Consider the following 26,193-nt stretch of genomic DNA (forward strand, 5'->3'; position numbering starts at 1 on the left):
AAATCACCCACGGGAAATAGCCCTAAGCACAGTGGAACCTGGAAAGCTTAATTTCGAGCAGGGGAACTCTTGAATTACATCCTGCTGGCATATTTACTTGTGTGAGTCCCCTTACAGTCAGCCAGTTCTAGCTGTCACTCTGGCCTCTGGATACTGCTGGAAAGTGGCATTCTGAGGTGGAACAGAACTTTGATTGTCCTAGTTATGTCAAAGTATTAGCCAATCCAGCCACAGCTAGTGAGGTCCAGGGCTGGAGAAAGTAACTCACTTTTCTCCTATGCTTTCTGTGTCCTGAGTAAAGCCACTTTCCAGACTCTGAGCCATTTTCCAGACTTTGCTTATTCTTCCCTTCCTTACCCAAACAAAGTGCCTTTGACTTCAAGCAAGGTATTTCCATATGTGCAATGAACTCGACTAAGTCTTTGTTTGCTGGGCAGAAGAAAACACTACATCTGAATTGCAAATCCCTCAGACAGTGTCCTATTGCTAAAGCATGTTAATTAGTACTGGTTCTCTATTTCGATATTTCATTTAGGAGACAAATGTTAAAGTCCTCTTTTGGATCAACAGTTATCAAACAGGACTATGTTTTATTTATTCAGACACATTTCGAAGTAGACGGTGGTCTTGTGATTGGGTATCAGCTTCAGACAAGGGCATGTCTACAACTACTGATTGAAGCAAATAGTTTTACTTCTGGTCACCTCATCCCACTGTATTTTTCTTAAGTTATAGGAAGATTTGCTGCAGGTACTTGTCTACTTTGACTGTGCAATTTTATTATTGCAACAGAAAAGTTTGACACAAAGATTGCTACTGGGATTGGATTTTAGTACTTTTTGATATTACGTATTTACAGATAATGTGATAAGAAGCTGTCTGGCAGCTATCTGTCAAAGCTAAAATATAATCAGCATTCTTTAATCACTTTCCATGCTGCGTCACTTTTTACTTGACAACATCCTCACATTAAATGTGCTGTATTTCAGGATGATTCTATAAGGACAGTTTAAGAGAAGCCAGGTTTAGAGGTTGGTATTTATTCAGCACTTCATCTTGCAGTCTCCAGTTGATGCTGAAATCACTTCTACCTCAAAGAACAAAATCAGAACATTGGAACAAATGTACAGCTTTGCTTCTGCAAGTAAAATCACAAATAATGTTTTTATTAGTACTGTTTAGATGGAACCACTGCTCTTCTTGCATGCTTAAAACTGTGGGCTTTTCTTAATTATAGGAGCTTTATGTGACAGAAGCATTTACTTCCTAGAGAAAATGATGTTAAGCCAATTAGATGATAATGAATTTCTGTGCCAATATTGGATAAATACAAAAGTAGGTCCTAAGGGATGCAAAAAGCATTTTATTGTGATTACCTTTTAATACAGATAAAACTCCTACATATTCTTTTTGTTCTGCCTTTGATGATGAAAGCAAAAGGAAAAGAGTAACAACACAAAGTCAATGAAACACTGTGATATGACACAGTGTCTGGGGCTGACTCCAAGTACCCTGATCCTACTATTTGTCACTTACATGAGTAAGTCAGAACCCTACATGTGCTGAAGCTGACAGAAGAGCTGCTCTTGTGGGTACAACAGGACTAGCTCACTGGAAAATTTAAATGTGAAGACTTTTACTGTTGTTATAGGTTTCTTTAACAGAGCAGATTTTGTAAAATCTTATGCAGGACAATGAAATGGAACACTGGGGAAGTACCGATATGCCCCTTTTTCTGTGTCATACAAATCATGTTGCTTACCTCTATAAATGGGCCTAATAGGCACTCCTTGTGTGTGCATGAAGTTGACTAAAATTCTCTCTGAGCCTATAATAATCAAGCCTACTAAAACTGTCTCTTTATTCAGAAAGAAAATAAGCTGCTCCAATTAGAATTTCATGAGCTCACAAATATTTCTCTCTACCAAGATAAAGTAGAAACCATTCGAAAAGGATTAAAGTCTAAGCTTTCTGAATTAAAATTGCAACAGGTGTCAACTTTACATGCCTATCCTTGCAAACAAATGTGACATTACATTGATGACAAAGTAAAAGATTATGTTTTCTTTTGCTTCAGAGTTCTTTTTTTTCTTCTGAAGTGAAAAGATGATGTAATTTTCCATTCCACTCTTTATAATTAACTTTTTGTGTGTGTGTGTGTGTATGTCTAAGGAAGATAGGAGGAATTACAATTTTTTAAAAGTCACATCAATAGCAAGCACGTCTTTTATCTTTAAAGGTGCTGGCAGGCATACTTCTTACAATACTGTGTAAGTATCTAAGATTTCATGAGTTTCAACCTATATTCTCTGTATAAAGATGTTTAGAGAATATATATAAAACTTTTTATATAAAGCCCTATATAAATCTTCTCAGAAGCAGATTCCTAAGTGAGCAATCTTGTCCTAACTTTCTGTCAAAAAGTGGGTATCTACTTATGAGTAATCTCAGAGTAAGAAGAATTTAGTGATCAAGTTTGAAAAATCATTGTAGTGAAATTGAACAAAGTCTAAATTCAGTTATTTATTAGCCTAGCAATGTAAGCAAACCATATGTGGAACTTTTATCCTCTAGATGTTTGTGGGATGCAAAATATGATCAAATTAACCTTAGGTAAATTTTGAGAAGGTAAATTTTACCTTCTCAAGCTTTTCCCTGTACCCCATCAATACTAGAAGTTTTCATGTGCAGTCTCTAAGGTGCAGTTTTAAGTTCAATCTACTTTCCAGTACTGATGGGCACACGATCAGCCTCACTGCAATTATTGCTGGGAATCTCCATGGTTTGCAAGACTCCTTGGCAGACCCTCAAACATTTAGCTTGAGGGACGCAGTTTGAGGTAGCATTTAACTTGAGATAGATAATGATTGCAGTAGGGATAACATGGACTGCCAAAGTCATGGGAGATTGTAGTGAAGGTGGCATTTGAAAGAAAAGCTTTGACATTCAACAGAAATTCAGGAAGAAAGCCAACTATCACCACTGTGATCATTAACTCTCCATCATTTGGAAAACAGCTGTTTTCCTAACTAAAATACCAATTGCTAAGTTGCTTGACATGACAAATGCTTTCATGTAGAGGCTGAAATATCCGTCTGTGGCTGTTTCCTCCCAACACCTGGCCATGTTCTACAATAGATTCAGACTGAATTTCAGCAGTTTGGCCTCAACCACACTCCTTATTGCTAGATGTTAGCAGATGACAGAGTTGCAGGGAATGGAGGATCAACGTTCTGGGCTGCAGCCTTTGGCAGAATGCAGGATGAATAGCCAGCAAGTGAGTGTGGTTTTGTACTTATCCAGTGCAAAGCTCCTTCTGTACATGGGAAGCAAGTGGAAAAAAGCAAATGGGATTTGACCAAACAGAAAGGAATGGACTTATTTTGTAGACAACAGAGGCTGACTTTGCATAGCAAGGTGATTTTGCATTCCAAGATCTCTCTCAGACAGCTACAATGTCTTTTGTAGTCGTTGACAGAGGAGTATTTGCAACAACCACTTGAGACAGAACTCTGAAGTGTGCCTACTCTGGAAACTTGCCCAGCCTCATCCACGTGCATTTCCAAACAGTGGCGCTGCCCTCAAACAGGGGAAAATATTCCGCGGGGCAGGGCACACTGTGAGGGAGAGGGACAAAAGGCCGCGTTCCACATCCATCCCTCTATCCGGAGCTGCGACAGGAAGGGAACGACCCCGGGAAAGCCGAGTCGCCCCTGCCCGCCCCGGCCCTGCCCTCCTCGCAGCCTCCCACCGGCCCCAGCCCACTCCAGCCCACCTCTCAGGGCGGGACGTGGGGCGGCGGCGGGCTATAAAAAGCTTCTGGGGAGAAAGAGACGGGAGCGCCGTGTCGCTGGAACCGCGGGGGCTGAGGGGTGGGACGGACAGCGGCAGCATGGCTCAGTCCGTGTGGGGCTACGACAGAGAGAACGGTGAGAGGGAGCGCGGTGCTGGCTTTGCGGTGGGCAGGGCTCGGGGTCTGCTGTCCTCCTTCAGAATGAAATGCTCGGGTGAAATGGGGAGCCCCATGGGGAGCCCCTGGGGGGCTGGGCGTCGCAGCCCGGCCGGAGGTGTTGGTGAACATCCTTTGCGTTTCCACCAGGACCTGAGCACTGGCATGAGAACTACCCCATGGCCAAAGGAGACAAGCAGTCGCCCATCGAGATCAACAGCAAAGATGTGCGGCACGACTCTTCTCTTTCTTCTTGGCATGCCAGTTACGATCCCGGGGCGGCTAAAACCATCCTGAACAACGGGCGGACCTGCAGGGTTGTCTTTGATGACAGTTTTGATAGATCAGGTCAGCTTCTGTTTTGCCTTTGGGGGGTAATTAGGATTGAAGGCTCACAAAGCGCTTGGAATCAAAGCACCCCACAACAGCTAGCCCACACAAATGAAGACTTTTGTGTAGGCAAGGGAGGTGGTCCCAGCACTTATTTTGGTGTGTCCTGCCATTTTTATGTTGTGCAAACAGATTGGACAGGGGGCTGTAGCTGCACAGATGGCTCTTAGCGGATCTAGTGGGGTAGGCTCTTAGCAGCATTACTGCTAGCTCTTCCCTACGTAACATTCAGCATGGACACCAAGTCCTCAAATGTGTAAGGCGAGAGAATTTCATCCAGAAGTATTTCATGCACTGGCTAGACACTCTGTAAACAAAAAGCTCATACATTGCCATAGACTTTGATTTCTTCTATTTGGTTGAAACCCTCGCAGTCAGGTTGCTGATTGCTCTGTTCAGCCATGTAGTTATTTCAGATTCTGAGATTTTCACCGTCCCAGTGTATTTGAGCACTTGGACATTGTGTTTATTCTTTTTCAGGAAGATATCCTATCTATATTCATGTTCTTCTACATGCTTGACATCATCTTCAGTTTCTTCTGGCTATTTTTTCTAGTTCTGAAAGTATCTCTACTGTTTTACCACTAAATCACCAAAGTCAGCCTTTTAATCTGGAACTTCTCTTGGCAAAAGTCACCCATAACATTTGACCAGCTGTCCAAAACTGTGGTTTTACTGACTCTTCCACACAGGGGAAATGGATGTGGTTAAATCACAAATACAGTTACCATTACCTATAAGAATCTGCAAAGATGTATTTGCTTGAATGCAAAGGGAAGCAACCAACTTCTTATACCATCCCTTGCTGTTTATGGCCTTTTCTTGTTGGTCTACTCTTTCTGTCACTAATTGTCATTGCACAATGCGTGCAAACACTTCTGTCCCCATCTCATGCATACATCCAGGCTGGATGTGGCTCTGGGCAGCCTGGTCTAGTGGTTGGTTGATCCTGCCTGTGGCAAGGGGTTGAAACTAGATGACTTTTCTGGCCCTTTTCAACCCAGGCCATTCTATGATTCTGTGCTGCCTCTTCCTGCATCAAAAGTCCCGAACCCTTAGACTTCTCAAGATAGGAAGTTCTTTTAAATCCTTCTGTTCAAATTCAGTCTTTTCAGTCTGTAAAACTCCAGTGCAAATGTTTTGATTCTAATGCAGTAACAGCTTAACATCAGGGGAGGCTTAATATTGCAGATTTTTATATAATATATAGCATGGTGTTTTTGTAATATATGTAAACTACATGAATGAGAAGAATATAATCTGAAATCAGGTATGTGTTATTTTTTTGTAAAACAAAGCAGATGAACAGAGCTCAAAGCCTGCAGTGCCTGTTTAAGCAACATGCCATAGGCATTTGTAGAATTTTTAACAGTATGAACTGCAGGACTACATCTGTATGTTCAAAAGGAAGCAACTGAATGCAGTTAAATGAAATCAGAGTTGTCATCAGACTTCAGTCACCAACAAAGTGCTATGAAAGCATTACTCCTACTTCAAGTTTGCTGCATGCAGACAATATACCTTTATAAGCACAATCATCTACTTTGAGCGGCAGCTCCAAAACTGTTTAACAAGTTCTGGAAGTGTTCAGATTCTTTTAACTCAGACTTTGATGTTTGATTTGATTCTTTTCCCTGTACTTTGCAGAAGACTGAAAAGCTATAAAGTGGCATTGTTATTTGATTGAGAGATCAGCTTTGCATCTCTGAAGTTAGATTGTTCAAAACTAGATTCCAGAGCTATATCAGTACATAGTTCTGAACACAAAACAGCAACAGTCAAAGTGAAATATGAATTCACAGTGCCATATAATTTGAAGACATCTCAAGAGAATGCAATATTGATCAGGCAAAAAGAAAACAATCATACTTACAGAAAACAGAGTTACTTTTCCTTGTATTTTTCTGTATCAGCTTTGATGTCATTTGTATTGGAAACTTGTGGTTAGTAAGCCATATAATTAATGAAATACATCTGCGGTATTTTGAAAGGTTACAATCACTTGTTGTTTGTTCTGATGAGCTCATTGTTTCCTGGACTCCTCTGTTTACCATTACAGCTACCTGCTATTGTTCCACATTTCATGGACAGTATCCAAACTATTTAGGACACGAACCATCTTTTTGTCATGTATTTTTGCAGTGCTCTAATATTCACTACTGACGTTTCTATACAGAGGCTTCAGGTAAATAATAAATTATGCTTTTGTTATAAAATAGAATACTTTTTCACAATGATTGTATAAAATCAATACCACGACTCAAAGCCTGTGATAAACTGATTATGAACCTTTTCAGATGATTCTGCTCTATCTTTGCAGATTTCTAAAAGCTGAAATATTTAGGAGGCTGTTCAAGGAAGTGTCTGCCCAAGGAACTGTTTTGGAGAAAGTCCCTGATTTGATCAAGAAGGGCACAGCCCTTGGTGTAGTCCTTCCTGCCCATCCTGTAAATTGTCTTCCCTCCATTCCTTTCCTTCCCCATTATCTTTGTTCTTTTGGAAGCCCAGTTCACACATTCACTCCCTGCTTCTGTTACTAACTTTCTGCAGGCTGCTGCAGAAAGTCCTTTCCTGGAGGTTTATCTACTTGGAATCAAATACAGTGTTTGATAGCTCTAAAGAACCACAGGAAAAGTGATTTCAAAAACATGTATTGCCTTCTTTTGTTGACTTCCATGATGACAACAGCTGAGCTCAGTAGGCACAAGTCTATTTTTTTCAGTCTTATCTAATGGGAAAATCTTCCATGTTGAAAAGATTTATGTCAGAGAGATCTGCAGACCATTATGAAGTGCCGTTTCCATGTGCTGCACAGTATCTGAGCTCTGGAACGGGCCATTTGTAAGAAGCCACTGCTAAATGAGTTTCTAACTCTGGTATTAATTTAGCTTGTAAATGTAGATTGAACACCTGAATTCAGCTCCTGAAAGAAAATTCCTGCCTTGCATTGATTCCAGTGTATGGCAAGTACTTTTAAGAATCTGAGCCATGGTATTTAAGCCCTGTTTTTCCTATGTTCAAAAACGAAGCAAGAAGAATATCTTGTGATATATTACATCTTTCACTGACGGTTCTCTACAATAATTAGTAAGTTATGATAATTTATGTATTAACAAACTCAAAATTTATGAGGAGTGTGTGTCTGAAACTCGAAGCAGTGCTTTGTTTCTGCCCTCCATACTCTGTCATTGGCTGTGACACATGCCAACTAAAAAGAGAAACTGCAAAGTTAAACCTTTTGCTCCGTGCTTAGCACATCTGTAGGTATTCCAACACATATGATATCAAAAATAAATTTGACACCATTGGATACAGGAGATTTTAAATATGTTAACTTTGAACTTCAAAGCTATTGTTAGAAGTTCAAACTTGAATGCAATTTAAGCAAGGTCTTCTGGCACTGCTGGTGTGAGCAGCATTCTCAGCTTTCTGTGTAAGGAAACATGTTTAATTCCTGTCTTAGGTAATGAAGGAAAAATACATTTGAGAGCTTATCCTGTAAGCAGTCCCTACTGAAAGAAATCCCCAAGCTGAAAGAGCAGAATAAGCATTATTTGCCTAAGAACATCAGAAAAGGTAGTTTCTTAATTTATTTCTTTGGTGTTTATGTCAAATGCAGACTAAAGGTTTTGCTTGCTCAAGAATACTTTTCTAATTCATGTAAGCTCAACTTTGTTCTCATCCCTCACTTAAAAAAAAAAGGATTATTTTCCTAGAAGCATCCAAATACGCTGTAAACACAGTTTGGAATGACTGAATTTTAACAAGTATGAGGGTCTTACACTGTAGGTATGTTTCACAGCACTTTTGGATTCTATTCAAAGCTCTATCCGAACCATTTTACTACAGGCCATTTTCTTGAGAAGAAACAGCTGTGAATAGCATCCTTTTCCCTCTACAGCAGAAAGTGTAAGATGCCTGCTTGCAAAAGGAAGGGAGTTGTTGGGCAGCTGAGTTTTGATTCTGTGCTTGTTGAATGGCAGCTTGTACGGTTCTCAATTCAAATAGCACTCATTTTGAGTTATACAGAACTCAACCCACTCTTACACAGTGGTGAGTATTGTGGCCTCTGCTGTGACCAACTGGATTTACAAGAGGTGCTACAAACCTGTAAGGTACAGGTCCCCATTTGGTAAATGTGTGTGTCCCCGTGTTGTAGGCTAGCTCTGATGCAGGTTATCACTTGCAGTGCTGAGAGGTGGGCCGCTCACAGGAGCCTACAGGCTGCGACAGCTGCACTTGCACTGGGGTTCTGCTGATGACCACGGCTCTGAGCATGTTATAGACGGGGTGAAATATGCAGCAGAGGTAGGAGTTACTTTTAATAGTAGTGTTCGGCACTAACTGGAATTTGATTGTGCATCTGAGTGGATTAACAGATTAACCATTCTCCCTTACACGACTATCCTTCTATTTTTTTCTTTTTATTTTCTGCTTCATTTATAATTCGTCCATGAAACTTATGAATATTCATCGTTGTGCAGTGGGATATGTTGTATCTGACAATGAACATATCTTTGCAAATACATACTAACATGACCATTTGATTCACTGAGAAAGGGTTTTTTTTTATTTTTTTTATTTTTGTTGAGTGTTTTAAAAATATTTGAGGCAAAGTGATACATTATTTCCAATAAAAAGTTCTGTTTTCTGCTGATGTTTTTTTGGCTGTTAGTAATTTCTACTATAATTCAAACTACTAAGTTAGTTTCAGGAGGCATTACTAATGACCAGAAAAACTGCCTAAAAGTGCATTTTGATAAGCTGATGTTTAAAATTATATCTACTTTAAAGCTGATTTGGACAGGCAGAGTACCTTCTGTTTGCTGAAAACTCTTTAAAAACTCCGTATGTATTTTCAGGAACTGAAGATAAAAGATACTTGGGTTGTTTTTTATAATATATAAACTACCTTGCCACTACTGTCCAAAGTTGCTAAAATTAATGATTGTTTTAGGTCCTGAAGACTTCTTCAGTTAATAAATATGAATGAATTCACTAGTGGTGCTAGTGAATTGCAAGCAAGTATTACCTCCTTCGTCTATCTCATCAGAGAATAGGCTAACAATATGTTCACAAAAAAAGACTGCAGTAATGATTTCCTACCATAAATAACTCATCCTTTAGATGGAGAGCTTTCAGGGGCTCTGCACACCAATTATAGGAGAAGGTTCTGGCAGATATTTTACAGGATCAGTGTGCATAGACATTTCTGAGATGACTGTCAGTGATGTTTTTTGGTGTTTTCTTTTTCCTCTATTCCTCAGCCACAATCAAACTGCATTAGTATTCAACTTTCTGTGGCTGACTGAACAAGTTCTACTTCCTCGAAATGAGACAAGAGAAGGATGCCTGGAAAGTATGAAAATATTGCCAGAATGTGGCCAAAGATGTATGGATACTCTACCTTTATCCTTAGCAATTATATAATTGTTCTCAAGGGAAAAGAAACAGCATCACATACTCTTTATTTTGTTGCTATTAGAGAAATAAAATACTGTGATTATAGAAAACTGCTAAGGATTTGCATTCAGGATATGCAACAAAATCTGACTCATTTGTATGGTATAAAGTTCCAGACACTGCTTATTTTGCGATTCCTGAGTCTCCAGAGCTTTTTCTGGAAGGAGATATAGAACTTGACATGTATGATGAAAGTAGAAACGAGAAAGAAATGCCAAGTTAGAATTTCGATTGCTCTCTATTATGGTGTGCAGAGAATAGTAAGAGATGCAAAGCAATATCAAATGTACTGGATAAAACCCAGTGTAAATCCTTAAGGTGATGTCTGCATAACCTGAAGGTCTAAAAATCTCCCTGTGTGAAGCGCATATCAGTAGGTGTTTTATACACTACATGTGTGCATGTCACATGCCTGGGTTGAACTGTTTGTAGTTGGATTGTCAGATGAATTTTTAAAAGGTGTTTCCTTTTCTTTATGCTTTAGTTAAATGCATAGTTTTAGTTTATAGAAAGTGCGAGCACATGGAAACATAGGAACATACATTTTCATGTCCCTTCCTTTATTTATTGTGTACTGGAAACTTTTCTTAATATAATGTAAGGTTAATTAATGCAGAATTGCTCTGTTGGCAATTTTTTTTTGCATTTACAACTGAAGTGTTATTGATTTTTAGTTACATCTGGTACACTGGAATCCAAAACACGGTAATTTTGCTGGAGCTTTGAAACAACCTGATGGTGTGGCTGTTGTGGGCGTTTTTCTGAAAGTAAGTGACAAATATCCAGTTTTTGTATATTTTCTGTATTTTCCATTTTTTACTATTATTTTTCCCTGAACTATATTATTTTACAGGAAAACGTTGTAAGCAGCACACAAGCTGAAGTCACGTATGTCCTTGGGCCCTTCAGATTCCATGCCCTCTTACATTCAGAGCAAACTTCAGATGTCATTCGTGACACTAGTTGCACATATCACAGTACTGAATGAGGTAGACACAACTTCTTAGGGCACTTGCTGACTTTGTCCCTGATAGCTGCTCAGCTCTGTGCTCTGATTTGTACTGAGTGAGGAGCACCTGTCAACAAGATTATGTTGACTGATTCACTTCCTTGGTCTCCTGCTGGTCCTTACATGAGTTGGGAGTGCTCCAAAAGACCAGGTAATTGGAAGAATTGATGGTAAAAGGAGTTCATTGAATATTTTAACCTTGAAATGCAGCAGGTTAATAAGACCAATACAATACAGATGTTTTAAAATTGATTTTGTTTATAAACTTGGAAGGAAGAAGAAGGAAGGAATAGGAAGGAAGGAATTATCTCCTGAATAACCAAATTTTATCTGCTTTTGGAAAAAGACAAGGCAATAAAATCATGTCTTTTGCATACTATCTTTATTCTTCTCAGATAAAGAGCTACATCAGTGCTTTTGGAGGTGTGGAATGTCATGAGCATAAGCAATAGAGTGACCCCAGAATAGGTCTTACATCAAGTCTGATGTGACTACAGATGTGCTGTGGAATATTCTGTGTCAGAAGAAAAAATGCAGTACTTCTGCTTTGCATTACAGGTTGGAAAAACTCCCAAACCAGAAATGAAGAGAATTCTTGAAGAAATTGACAACATAAAGACCAAGGTATCAAAACAATATGTTGTATTATAACGTAGTTGGAAAGCAGCAGAAGCAGAAATTAGAAATTGAGATTCACTCTTTTTTGCGTTGTTCTAGTACCTAACATTAGCACTAGAGGTGATAGGTTGGACTGGGGAGTAGGACACTTTCTTTTACTTCAGTAATCATGTAATACTTCACTTCTGTTATTATTCCTGTTGTTGTAGAGGATGTTTTTCAATCCTTGCAGGCACTGTTGATCCAGCATAAATAGATGCATACCTAAGGACAGAAGTATTTACATATGTAAAACTGCAGAAGAGAGTTCTTTACAGGGAAAGATCATTACTATTTCTATTGTTACTTGACATGATTACTATAAACCTAACTCCTAGGTACACAGTGGCATTGTCCTTCGTGATAAGCATTACGATTCCAATGATGCTAAAAATGAAACTGTTATTTTATCTGATTTTGACTACAACACCAGATCACTAGGACTCAATTTTACAAAGTTTATGCACATTTTCTTCCAAATTTAGAAGAATTTTTTTGCCTTTTAAGCATATACATAGTGCCATTGACATGAGGATCCAAGTCTGAAATCTGTTATCTACCAACTCATACAGTCCCTATTTCATTTTTTGCCATTTACATGCTGAAGATTTACATGCCACAGGTGATAAGAAGCACTGTAGCATATAGTGATAACAAGGTGGTAGTGATAAATACTCCCTTACATTCTGTCCAAGACTGCCTATCTGGCAGAATTTATGATTTGTAACAGAAAAACAGATATCCTACAAACATTGTATGTTTTAGTTCTGGAAAAAGCAACCTTCCAAGAAAAGCAGAGAAAGATGGGTACGTCTACAATCATCCGCATATTGCATTTTATTTCTTAAGGTTTTTTCCCCTCTTATAACATATATTTTACCAAGACTGTTATTTTTCAGGACAGATTAGTAGATGGTATCATCAGTGTATTTATCTTGCATGCAGTCTCAATTGCTACAATACAATACAGGCAGAGGAGTTTCTTGGACGCTGTGCTATATTTACTGAAAAGCACAATTTTTTTTTGGTGAAGTTATTTGCAAACACATATTGAATTTGTCAGGAAGGCACATTTGGAGTCTTGATGTTATTCCTACTGCCAGTATTTTGTGCAAGGATGTGTGGAAAAGATTTCAGATCATCTGACTGTTTTGTATCATTCTTCATATCTATCTAACAGAAGATTGTCCATCAGAGAAACAGAAATTAGGAAGAATTGGTTTTGTTTTCCAGAATTGCTTCCTAAATACCAGCAGAAAACAAAATTTTCTTACTTAGTTCTTGTTCCCCTGCAGGGGAGACAAGAAAATCTGATTATGTTACTGTGGAGATATTCTCCTGAGTATCTGCTTTGGTAGGAAAGACTTTTTTGAGAAATGTTGTCTAGAATTGTTCTGGTGATATTGATCTGTAGTGATAAGGAACTCAGGGTCCTGTACCCCTCCAGGGAATATTTCAGTTTTTTACTTTAAGTGTAACAGTGCCACAAAGAGATTGAGAGTGTTCCCGCAACAATGTAAATAGAGCATAATTTGGAAAGGAGTAAGATGCAGATTTGAATTCCTTGAGGTGAGGAAAAATGAATGCTGGGTAAATGCCGCTGTTCTTTTGGATAAAAATGCTATTACTGGCAATACCCCAGTGCTAAACTTTTGTAATGTTTATAGAATCATAGAATCACTCAGGTTGGAAAAGACCTTGAAGATCATCAAGTCCAACCACAACCTAACCATACTACCCTAACTCTAACAACCCTCTGCTAAATCATGTCCCTGAGCACCACATCTGGTTTTTAAACATATTCAGGGACAGTGACTCAATCACCTCCCTGGGGAGCCTTTTCCAGTTCTTTATAATCCCAAATGAATTTTTTGAGGGTGCATGTAATAGGAAAATACAATAATTGGATATGTTTTGGTCCTGCACAATTCAGATTGTAATTTCTCTTAATTTATTTATGAAGTTAAACAGTTATTACTAATTTCAGGACAGACACTTGACAAGAAGAAAAGGAGGTTGGTCTCTGTCATTTATCTTTATATTTAATTACTTCCTGCATAACATCATTGCTGATGTTCTTTTAATATGTATTAAGAGATTTGTTTTTCCTTTCTGTAAGGGGAAAGAGGCTCCTTTTCAGCACTTTGATCCATCAATTCTTTTCCCTAAATCTCGGGATTACTGGACCTACCATGGTTCATTTACGACGCCCCCCTGTGAAGAGTGCATCACCTGGATTCTCTTGAGGGAGCCCATTGAAGTCAGCCCAGACCAGGTAAATTCCGACTAGTTCTGCTAACCCCTTTATCAGTTCTCGATAGTCTCAAATCACGTCAGTGTGATGGTTTGCAAGCCATATGTTACCTTGCATTTTTTGACAAGGAAAGCTTTAGCCGAAGGCTGTGAGAAATTGCCTGTTAAAAGAATTGAGCTGAATCAAACTGTGAAACTGACCTTGAGAATCAGAAGACAGAGAATGCTAAAGAAAAAGAAAAAGTAAACATTTAAAATAAGATCACTCTTTTGCAAGGATGTTGTCCTTTAATTTGAGGCTATTCAGATTTAAAGGCTGGATTATTTGTATTTTGTAAAAGTGGAATAATGAAAAGGTGGCTCTTGTACTGATCTGACAGATGTATTCAGTCTAGCTAATTTTTTTTATTCAACGGGTGTGTGAATTGATATTTGTAAGATGATTTGTAATTCAAGAATCCTTCTATCAGGATTCTAGATTGACCTCAGGAGTTGGTGTGAACAATTACAGAAGTAAGATTCAAGCTCCACTAGATGCTACTGTGAGAGAGTTTGTGTGCTGAAAATACAAATAACAAAATATTTAAAGCATTCTTATTTTCTCACACGGATGCAACATGTTTTACATTCTTGTATTTTCTGAATAAAATATGTAGTAAGCCTGAAATTTCAGATTAATAATCCATTTGGCATACGTTTCTCTCCCCTTCCACCCAAAAAACAACTTTTGCAGACCAGCTATTGCATCCTCCTTCATCCTGTGCGTCCTCCACAAGTGATCTGACTGAAGTTCAACTCCAGGAGGGCCACAAGAAGCCCCTACTCTTGTTTCACATTGTGAGTGTGGCTCAGGCAAAATCCAAAAAATCCCAGTCAAGAATTAAATGATCTGTTGTTCTTCAGATGTGTGGATGAAGACTGTAAAGATCCACAGAAACCATGCTAGCTGGTGGGCTGCAGAGATCTCTACCAGTGGTCCTTACCAGTAATTTTAATGGCTGTATAAAAAAATTCCTCTTCTCCTTCAGTTGTTCTAGACATCAAGGTGTAGTTTCCAGATGAATTCACATGGATGCTTTACCTTTTCTTTCTTGCAGATGGCGAGGCTCCGTAGTCTTTCCAAGAATGGTGAGAACGAGCCTATGTGTCCACTGGTTGATAACTGGCGCCCACTTCAGCCTGTGAAGGGCAGGATAGTGAGAGCCTCGTTCAAGTAAAGCTCTCTGGAACCCGAGTGAGAAAATCCCTGCATCTTAAAGCATAGTTAGTTTTTGTCCTCTGCTGGATAAAGATCTGTGTTTCTCAGCTTAAAATTCTGAGTGGTAAAACTGAATCTGTCTCTTAAATCAGAAAAAATACTCAATGCAAATGCAATTACTAAACTTGTGGAGGAAATGTGAGATACACGTGTTCCTTGACCACAAGTGATTTAGCATTTGTGATAGTGTCACTTCTCTGCCATGTGGTCTTGGAAAAATGGGCTCAGTGTCAATATTTCAAACGGATTTCAAAGGAAATGTCATGGAGGCAAAAAAGTGAACCAGCACTTCAGGAAAGCAGAAGCAGTGGCTGGATCAAACAGTACATGAACAGGTTTTAAAATGCCCACTCGCTACAACATCCATTGTAGAGATCTTCCTCAGATATCCCATCTCCAGTGTGAACATCCAAAGAATAAATTCCTCTTTAATATACCACATTTTTTCCTTCCTTCTCTTGTTCACAGTTTGTTATCCAGGGTTAGTATTCTCGGAATGCAAGTAAGCATATTCAGCTTTTGCATATGAAGAAGAAAAAAGATATCTTGCTGTCATTATAGCATTTGCTGTCTTCGCCATGTCCTGCTGCTGCCCACTGATCTTTCCTTGTTTCACTGCTACTGTTAATTCACCCATCCAGCTACAGCACTGCTGTTGTCATGCTGCTAGGATAGCAACTTTAGGTTTGCTAAGAGGGAAGAGCCTTACTGCTGCTCTGCTAGTACGCGTCCAGACAATGCATTTTTGCCTTTGATGCTCTGCCTTTTTTTTTTTTTTTTTTTTGGCATCTTAGTTTACATATTAATGATTTCACCTTTTGGGGGCTTTATTGCATATGGAGAGAGTCTTTGCTGATGACTCGTGTCATTTGTCTTCCCTACTACTGAAAAATCACTTAGGTGTTTGTTTACTGTACCCTTGCATGGTTGGAAATGATGTGGAATCTGTTTAGATTGCTCACTTTCTAGGGAGACAGTTCAGATGGCACGTATGAAGCTTCGGGATTCTCTGTCTTCCTCTAACTCATCAATAGGCAGCAGAGAGAGTTCTTCTGGAGATATTGCAACAAACATGTTCACGGCAATTTATATAAGCAATATGTCTATGTTCGAAATAAAGCAGAGATACAAGTGCTAGAATGAGAATTTCCCAGTTATCCTTCACTATTTCACTTTTCACTTTGCTAGAAAAAAAGGTTCTCCAACAGCGAAGCAACAAATAGGCAACATTGGCCAAATTCAGTTATTACCAGCACAATTCAATGAGAATTCAGGAATGAAACTGAATGTGGAGTTTGATCCTTTGTATTTAGAAATTTTCAAGGAATTGCTGAATTCCCATTGAGAATTAATATTTCAGTTTATTAGAATCTTATTTGCTTAGTATAAAGCAATTTTATTTTGAAAACCAAGCTAGCAGAACTAACATATTGATTGAATCCTGTTTACAAATGTTCTGGCATTTGTCAGGTCAGTTTTTGATTTTTAGATGTGCAACACGTGGAACAGCATTAATTTTAAGAAACTCTTAGGTCTTTGAACTGTACATCTCAACACAAAAATTTTTCTACAGAAAAGCTCGTAGCAACTTTTTGTTTTCTACTGCACTGTCTTACATGTAAAATTTTTTTCACATATCCATATGCAGTTGATCTTAGTGTTCAGAAAAGTTCTACACAAATAAATGAGATAAGAATTTGAGCCTTTCTACCTTAAAACCTGTTGACTGTGATGTTTTGATTTCTTGTTATTGGAGCAGTAAAACAGGATTAGTTGTCCTCACTCCAAATAACAGCTTTTGTGTCTTCAGACAACCAATAAATTGACTTACATAAGAAATCGATTTTTTTTGTTTTATTTCTAATGGTGAATGATGATAGAAAATAACAAGAACTTACTAGAAAGCCTTGCTACTGTTTTCTTTGATACATATGCTCCTACTATAAGGCTAGACAGACATTCTAGCAACTGCCTTTTCATCTGTTACCAATCAGTCAGATTCTCAAAAACATGAGACATGAAGTAGAGTGCATTTTACCTCAGAACAAAATCACTTGTTCTATGTTTTCAGGTACAAAAAACTGTTAGTTTTTTTTTTTGCCTGTACACAAATATTGTCATATCTTCCCCAAGATCATAGATTCATGTATGAATATCAATAACTTGAATATTAATTGTGCATTCTTGCAAGTATATTGATCAACAAGCTGAATATTTATATCATTTTGAAATTTCCTGATTCATTCGTACTTTCTTAAGTACATAAAGTAAAACTTCTGAAGTGAAATGATGTCTGAATTGCCCTGACGCTGTGCGGTTGCTACGCACATATTGAATGCCCTTTATTTGCATGTTTCCTCTGCTGCTTTTTGACTGGCAGAATAGATAGAGATGTATCAACTATTGGCAAAGCAGCTGTGGTTCAAACAGCAAACATGTTTGGTGAACGGGCACAGAGGAAAACCTGTCTGAAATTTGGTCTATTTCTCCTTGCATCTACTCTTACTCCATTCTGTCTTGAATCTATTAGTACTGAAGATTGTCAACATCATTGCAAATGTGCTTTAGACTTTGTCATGTAAAACATGCATAGTTTTGTTCCGTTGCATTGGACAGTATTGGTACTGATAACGTCAGTAACAAAATAGTAATATGTTTTGTGGACTCTGGTGCTGCTACCTCACCTATTTTAAACAGAGGAAAAAAGCCTCTGGGCACTGATGAGTTAAATAAATTGTAAAAATTCTCCTAATCAGTGTGGTGCACTAAATCCTTCATTATTTTGTGCATATAATGCATATATTAGTTTCAGCAGGGCAGGCAAATGATTTAAATAAATTACCATCTCAGGTTTTGACAGATGAAACTCTTGCAGCTTCTCACACATCACATAAGCAAATATTAGAGAATTAGAAGCTTACTCCTACCATTTCAAAGCTTTTTCTTAATGACTGAAGTAATTTCCCACTAGCTGTGATCATTTTTTAGTCAGTTGTTCATAAATGAGCTGTAAATTCCTGCTGTGACCCTAAGTATACAAGCAGTTATGGTTATACATTTCTACTGCAAAATGAAAAGAATATAGATTATTTTTACTGAATCTCAAGGAGAGATTCCCATATGTGTTTGCTGCTGTTTATCATCTGAGTAATTAGAGTTTAAAAATGTTGTCAGTGAGCCTAGCAAAATAAAATAATCTGTTTCTTCCCAAGTTCTTTTGTCCACAGCAAGTGAAGCTATACAGTGTATGTTCCACCTCATCTATCTGCCTGTCTTCCGCAATTATTCGGATAGCTATAGTGCACATGAAAGCAGATAAACTACCTTCCATGAGCTGAGAGGTTGCACACAGATTTGGGTAACAGTCTATTTAATATGAGCTGCACTGCAATGAGCACTTATACATATAGGCTTATTCCTTAGCACAGTCATTTGCATGCTTGCATTTCCTATGAAAAAGAAGTAAGTTATATAATCATTGCAGAACAGGAAAGCCTGTCTACTGTAACTGGTTTGTAGGAATGTTCTTGTAAAGCCTCCAGCAATGGGCTCTTATACTGATTTACTGATTCACTGCATGCTCAAGAATGCAGGACCTACCAAGATGCAGGTGTTAGGAACTGGAAAAAGGAAGGCCTCCTACCTTTCTTTTCCTTAAAAAGCACCACTAAAAAACTCTGAACCCTGAACTGAGGCTTATAAGGTAGAAAAACTAATTTTCTTAAAATAGAGAAAATGATACTGTATTACTAAGGCAGAATAGAAATGCAAGTATCTCAAATCAGAACAGTGTCCCTGTTAGGAAGGTATTTTCCTTCAGGTTTGCCCTCTGTCCAGCAATGTCTGTGTGATACAGTAAGTTTCCATAAATGTCACACAGCCCCACACAGCTCCTTTGGAAGCCTCTTCCCTTTGTCATGCCTGATGCCTTCTGCAGAGCAGGCCACCTGGATGCTGCAGGTCCTTTGGGAGGCTGCCAGCTGCCCTCCACAGATGCTTCCCATGACAGGACTCGCTGTAAAGCAGTATTATCTCTTCCACCCACAGACAGCATGGATCAGCTGCAGCAAGTAAAACACATGGTCTTTCTGCCTGCAGACAACCCACCAGAGAAGATCCAGGCATTATGTGAAAACAGTCATTACAACAGTGCTGAAAAACATAAATGAATACCAGTGCTGTCCATACAGATGCAGTTCTGCCTGTTACTACCTAGGACACTGGGAGGACTCTGGGGACCTTGGTACTATTGTACACAAAAGAAATAACGCTTTATATACACCTCACTTCACATTTGTGTAAGAGAATGGGGTTTTAGCATTAATGCAGTATGAAATTTATACTCTATTTTTTATCTTACCAAAGCCTGTTTTTCTGAGTATATCTCTCCCTGTAGAACTTAATGCTAACAAATAACCTAGAGGAAGACCAATATTTTGCTATATTTTGCTATATTTTCTTACAGTACAATGTATTTCCTTATTGTCATTATTCAGAAGTCAAGTGTTTTTTTGGCTAGACTTTCTAATATTTATTTTCCATAGTCCACATGGTGGAGCTAGTTCCTCAACATTCACAATTTCTGATACCACTTGCTAATAACAAGCAACCTGAATTACAGCACAGTCTAGGCTTCCTCTGCTCTCATAGGAATAATTAAACAAGCATTGAAGTGAGGGTATTGAACAACAGAGGTGTGGCTTATTCCATGCTAGTTCTATAGAAATTGCTGATCATCTGAGCATAGATACCATACACTCATGATATCAGATATTTTGAACTTTATTTCCTGCATGTCAGTCTTCATTTCCATCACTCCTGCCTTAGCACTTTCTCAGTGCAATATCCAAGTAGCTGGTCTTGGTCAAAGCCCGGTGTATGACACTGGAGATCTCCAAAGCCAACACAGAAGTAATAGGCTGTCTTCTCACCTAATCTCCTACTGACCATACGCAGCACACAGACCTGCCTACGCAGGCACACAAGTACATGTATGTTCACATCAGAATACGGAGATGACATCTTGGGCTATATGCTGCCTTTAGTTCACTCTGTGATTTGATTGATTTGAATACAAAACACCAAAGACCAACCCCTTTACTGAAAAATGATTGTGGCTGAGTTTCCTTTACGCCCATCGATTTCAAATACTTTCAGAGTGCTAACAACTATAATGAATTCTCTCATATAAATATACTGTATACCAAAGGGAAGCCAACTACACCAGCAAGTTTGTATTAGCCTGGTTGTTGGCCGGGCAAGGCAAAGTATCACCAATGGAGCAGAAGAGAGCGATCCTTCCATTCTGATCAGCTTTGAGGAGGCTGCACCTGGAGTGCTGTGTTCAGGCCTGGCTACTGCAGTACAAGAGAGACCTGGATGTTCCTAGAAGGAGTCCTGCAGAGGGCTTCCAAGATGATGAAGGGCTTGGTGTACCTCTTCTGTGAGGAAAAGCTGAGAGAGCTGGGGCATTCAGCCTGGAGAAGAGGAGGGTCAGGGGGATCTCATCAATGTCCACAAATATCTGAAGGGAGAGTTCAAAGAGGACAGAGCCAGGACAAGAGCACAAACTGGAGCACAGAGGCTCCCTCTGAACAACAGTCAGCACTGCTGTGTTGTGCAGTGCTGGAGCACTACCACAGGCTGTCGAGAGGCTGTGGGGTCTCCCCTTTGAAGACGGTGTCCCTGCTGAGCAGGGCTTGGGCCAAATGGCCCAGAGGTCTCTGTCAACCTCAGCCATTTTATGAGTCTGTGACTTTGTGATTCTGATGGTAGAGCTAAAAGAACAAAAAAGCAATTTCATCACAGTCCCTTGTTGCTTCTGTGCCCATGTTGCTTCTGTGCCCTATTTGTGACTGTAATGTTGGCTGCCTTTAACCATGGTGTTCATTTAGGGATTTTATTTCAGGATTATAACCTTTTGATGTAATAGCACATAATAGGGATTAGCATTGCATGAATGGAATAGGAAGTTTTCACGCTAAATACTTACTGGTATTCCTTGACCTGTTTCAAGAAGAAAATATATTGCTTGAGTCTAAAAGAAATCTGATCAACATCAGATAAATCTGAATCTCCACCCTCCTATTGTTTAAAACCATTTTTCCTTGTCCTATCTCTACCTACCTGTGAGAAAAGTTGAGTTCCCTCCTGAATGTAGTTCAGGTGACAAACAAAAGATATTTGGTGAAGGTGGTGAACCTCTGCCATGCTAGCCAATGTTGTACACAAATACAAGTGTTGCACACAAGTACCTGGCAGCCTTGTCATGCCAGCCCACAGCTGAGCCACAGTAGTCTTTGCTCAGCAGAGGTGCAGGCAGGGCTTTACACCACTTTCTCCGTTCCTACAGCAGCAAGGTGGCCTCATACACACTTCTGTTCCCTGTCTGTGGAAGAGGTGACAGAAGGAACATAATTCAGCTAATTAAAAGTCTGCCAATGGAGGTGAAAAGGTTTTTGTGAGGAGAGGGAATGGAGATACAGGTAATAGAGTATCGTGGAGAAATTTGGAAAGGCTAAAGAGAAACAATGCTACGTGAGAGAGGCTGTCCCAGCCTCACTTTACTCCCCTCACACACATCACACATCTCCTATACTTTGCCTTCAACAGAGCTTGTACTGTTTTGAATATCACTGGCTACCGATATCTCTGTCAAATCATCCTCCTGCCTGAGTTGGAAGAGACCCGCAAGGATCATGAGTCCAGCTCTGGGCTCTGCACAGCAGTGCCTGAAATTCAATCTCTGTCTGAGAGCATTGTCCAAATGCTCCTTGAACTCTAGCAGTTGGAGCTGTGACCTTGGGAGCCCAGCCAGGGAGATCCAGTGCCTGACTGCCCTCTCAGTGAAGAACCTCCAACTGATAGGCACCACATCAGTTGCTGACCTGGGTAATTATGAGACATGAACAAGACACATTGCCCTGTATATTACTGAGAGGCTGTCTGACTGTCTCTATCAACCCACATATTCCTTTTCTCTCTGCACTTGATGTCTCAATCATCTTTCACAGTTATGATAATTTCTCTATTGAATTTAAAGCAAAGACATTTCTATTAAAATTGACGTATTTCAGAGATCAGTGATGATTTTTCCTTAACACTGCAGATTTCCAGCCATTGAGCTCTAATTTAATAGCTCCACAGTGTTGTGCATTGCCTGTATAATAAATACTCTTTTTGGAGTAAGAGTATAATCAAGGAATAATTTTTCTTGTCAGACATCATAGAGCAGTGGACGGTATCAATGTCTGCAACATACCTTAATTTATAGCTAAACAAATGCTACTGCCCCATGAATAAACAGATGAAACTTGATTTGTTGCCCAACAGTGTGTAAGACCTATAATTGAAACAGTGATTTCATTGTCTCTGTCAGGAAAGGTAGAGGTGCCAGTTAGAAGCAATTCTTTCCACGTCAAATGCCTTACAGCACTTTGCTAGAATTACCACTGAAAAAATCTGAAAAAGGTACGGAATGAGTGAAATCCAAATAAAGCTGAATATGTCTTCTACCTTTAAGGTAGAAATCAAGTTAGGATTTACATTAAAGAGGAAATGTACAATATTAATTAAAAGTTAAAATAAGTTTCTTACACTGGTGCCCATCATCAGACCATTTCAATGCTATTGTAAGAAGTCTTGTAAAATATTTTGAACTCCAAACCAGAGTTCCTCTATCTGCTTTGTGTGGCCTTAATAAACCAAAATCATATTTGCTATGGATGCAGCTATTATCCTCCTCATCTTGGAGTTGATGGAAAGTGAAGGAATAAGCAAAGAATCTTCCCTACCAGTTCTTTATAAAAGGAACTTCTTGCTGACTCCCCAGTTGTGACTTTTTACTCAAGGATATGATCTGAGTTGTACTGAGTTTTGCTTTCTGCTGTTTTTTATTTCAATCAATTTGAACTTTCAGTGGTTAATATTGAATAGAAAATGTATTTTTTTTTTTATTAATAAAAGCAAGCATTACTAGTCATTTTCAGAAACCTGGCAAAATCTGCTGCTTGTGCTAATTTGCTGAGTCCCCTGTTGCCCATGTGGAAGCATGGTGTTCACTGGTCACAGACGCTGACTGAAGGGCTAGTCATTTTCCAATATTTCTGCTATTCCCTTGCTCTGCAATTGTCTAAATGCAGAAAAAAGCAGCACTACTATCAGGTTCTTTACTGTTTTGTTTTTTCCTGTTGTACTGAAACATTATTAGGCAGGCATTGATATCCCATCATTCAGAAAAGATTTGTGTGGAACAGTCTCAAAGGCTGTTGTAGGCCGTCTAGATCATTCTACTTGCAGAGCATAAAACTGCCAGTTTAACAGTGGATTCATTTATTAAAATAAATCTTCACATTATAGACTGTAAAGTCTAATCCACAATGTATTTTTTCATATGAGTAACCTCTTCACTTGGCAAGATTTTCTTGAATAAAGAAAAACTTGTTAAAACTTGTTGCACAGATACGCATCATGAATGAATGTACACATATTTTCATGCCAGCAAAGGAACAGAATACTCTATGTGGCAGAAGAGGGGTAGGTTAATTCAACTGATGTGTCCACAGAGATAAAAGTCACATCTGGTGAATAAGCATTGTAGCAAAGAACGGTTATAATCAGCTCCGAGTAGAGAAGCTGTGGAACATCTCCTTGCCTCAGCTTCTGACTCACCATCCGGTCTGTCTGCTGCATATAAAATCTCACACGTCAGTGGTTGGAACTGGTGGCAGAAATCAATGAGAACATCCATATCATCTTAAATTAGTACGTGGAGTTTTGCCAGCAGCTCAGATAGATGGGGCACCAAGGTAATAATACCTGCAGAAAGATTTCCTATCTACTGCTTGTCACTTGGAATCACTATACAATCCATCTGTTCTGAACATTAATGTTTGCTCAGATTTATTTTTTGATTCTACGTTTTTTTCTCATCAGTATATGGACATTTGGATAAAACATAAAAATAACTTTGTTGTGTACAGTTACTGCACTTGGAACATGCCCTTGATGGTACCTGACAAAGGATATTTGTATGGCTTTTGCCATAACAGAAGCTAAATCCAGTTCAATAAATATAATTAAAGTGGCCACAGCCCAGAAATCCCTCTCATGTGTTTTCCAAAATAATCTGTGGTTCAGTGTTATGTATCCAGCTCCAGGTCTTGCTGAGAACATGGTTCCTCCTTCTGCTCTGTGCAAATGTACCAACGAGACCAATGTTTTGTCTTGTTGTCCATCTCTGCTCAGCTTGTCCACATGTTTTCTCCAACAGCAGGCTCTGTTCTAGACTTTGGTCTCATTAGCTTTTTAAATTTTGGAGGGCTTTTGGAGTCCTTTTCATCAGTCTTTTTCATGATATTTTCTTGCTTTTCTATGTCTGATCTAAAAAAATCACACTTCCCTTTGCTTAGAAGATGGTTAGTGTGGGTTGCAAACTGTAAAGGGAGAAAAAAAAATGCACTTGTTGGGTTTTGTGTAGAAGCAGGCTGACTAGATCTGCCAGATTTGCTGGAGTCTTTCTGGGCAGCAGTCTGACTGACCTGTCCATGAGTGCCAGGTATACTTTTGCAAGTGATTTCTGCAAAAATACCTGTTTCTTGTTTACCTTGACTTAGCATCTCCTCTACTCTCTTAATACTACTATGCAGAGGTTCACACAGTTCTCTGCCCATACATTAATACACTTCTTGGGCATGCTTTTGTTGTTCAGCTCACCCCCTGTACATTAAATGAAGCATACTTGTTGACTCTGACAATTACACATGGACAATGGTTGTGTGTGCGCACACATACAAAAGCGAATATTTTCCAGGGCTTTGAAAGGAGTTGAAAGGTAGTAGACAAAACAATGTAGTCAACAGAAATGGCTGAGTGGCATTCAGAAAGTATCCAAATGAGCTCACAATTATGTGTTGTAGATGCATTGCATTGCAAAGTGAGTAGACGGGAACATATGCTGAAATATAGCAAGTGTTTTATCCAGCGTTCCATCCAAGAGTGCCAACACATTTTGAACATTAACCTAGATGTGTTTACTTGGTACTTGTTTTTTTAATCTCATCCGCATTTAAAAACCTTTACCTGAAATGGTGACAAAGTTACTGATACTAGCAAACTTTGCATTTTTTTTTTTTTTCTTGTTCTTGTATAGACTTTTAGTGGACGAAAATAATGTAAGTGGTAGAACAGAGAAAGCCATAACAGTTATGTGATGCTGCAGATCAGCAGCAATAAAAATAGAATAAATCCTGGCAGAAATATATTCTATAGAGCTATCTACTCGTAGTCTGCCAGTATCAGATTCTGCTCTTTGACAATAGAAACTGGAGAAAAACAGGGAGACTGTGACATATTAGCAACCTGATTTCACTCAGTATGCTGTTCTTTTTATTTTGGCAGACAAAGATCTGGCTGTTGACAGGTTTCCATTCATGCCTGCCATGTTTTCCATAGCCTGGCATGAATTTCAGTGAAGTAGAAGGCATATGACAAACTGGCTTCTTGGCTGTGACATGGCACACCAACTATGGCATGCTCAATGAAAAGCACAATGGGAATGTCTCTCACACACTGCCAGGCATACAATGAGCAATCTGCTGCAAAACATAAGGTGCTTTTTGCTGCTTCACTTTTGTTGCATCATTTTCCACAAAATTCCTAATTAAATTAAAGGTATGCTACAATAATATTTGTAGTAGAGAACAATCATTCTGGAACTCTTCTGTAATATGGTGCAATCTTTCTGCATCAAGGCACTGATGTGAAACAGTGATAGCGATCCTATCTTAGTCTGCTCTTTGGCTGAGCAAACCCAGCATGCTCAGCTTCTCTTTGCAGGCCATGTGCTCTAGCCACTAACCATATTAATGGTGCTCCACTGAACTCAAAACACTTTGCCAACATCCTTCTTCCTTCAACAACTTCCTCCTTTAAGGGGAACTTTTACTCACAAAGGATGGTGACACACTGGAACAGGTTGCCCAAGGAGGTTGTGGATGCCCCATCCCTGGAGGCATTCAAGGCCAGGCTGGATGTGGCTCTGGGCAGCCTGGTCTGGTGGCTGGCGACTCTGCCCATGGCAGGGGAGTTGAAACTAGATGATCATTGTGGTCCTTTTCAACCCAGGCAATTCTATGATTCTATGACTCTATGACTCTATGATTCTATGATTCTTGTGCTTGTGGGCTGAAAACTGGATTCCAGACAGAATTGCAT

General features: G+C 39.1%; 1 protein-coding gene across 1 annotated transcript; it reads left to right on the top strand.

Annotated features, from left to right (window-relative positions):
* Positions 1 to 3,765: 3,765 nt before the first annotated feature.
* Positions 3,766 to 15,054, top strand: LOC100538829 (carbonic anhydrase 3-like). The gene is made up of 7 exons (XM_003205148.4): positions 3,766 to 3,929; positions 4,100 to 4,297; positions 8,529 to 8,647; positions 10,477 to 10,569; positions 11,370 to 11,435; positions 13,588 to 13,743; positions 14,819 to 15,054. The coding sequence occupies exons 1-7, from the start codon at positions 3,893 to 3,895 to the stop codon at positions 14,936 to 14,938; spliced, it is 789 nt and encodes a 262-aa protein (XP_003205196.1). The 5' UTR covers positions 3,766 to 3,892; the 3' UTR covers positions 14,939 to 15,054.
* Positions 15,055 to 26,193: the final 11,139 nt, after the last annotated feature.

Source organism: Meleagris gallopavo, chromosome 3, assembly GCF_000146605.3.
Source record: "Meleagris gallopavo isolate NT-WF06-2002-E0010 breed Aviagen turkey brand Nicholas breeding stock chromosome 3, Turkey_5.1, whole genome shotgun sequence".
Taxonomy (NCBI): domain Eukaryota; kingdom Metazoa; phylum Chordata; class Aves; order Galliformes; family Phasianidae; genus Meleagris; species Meleagris gallopavo.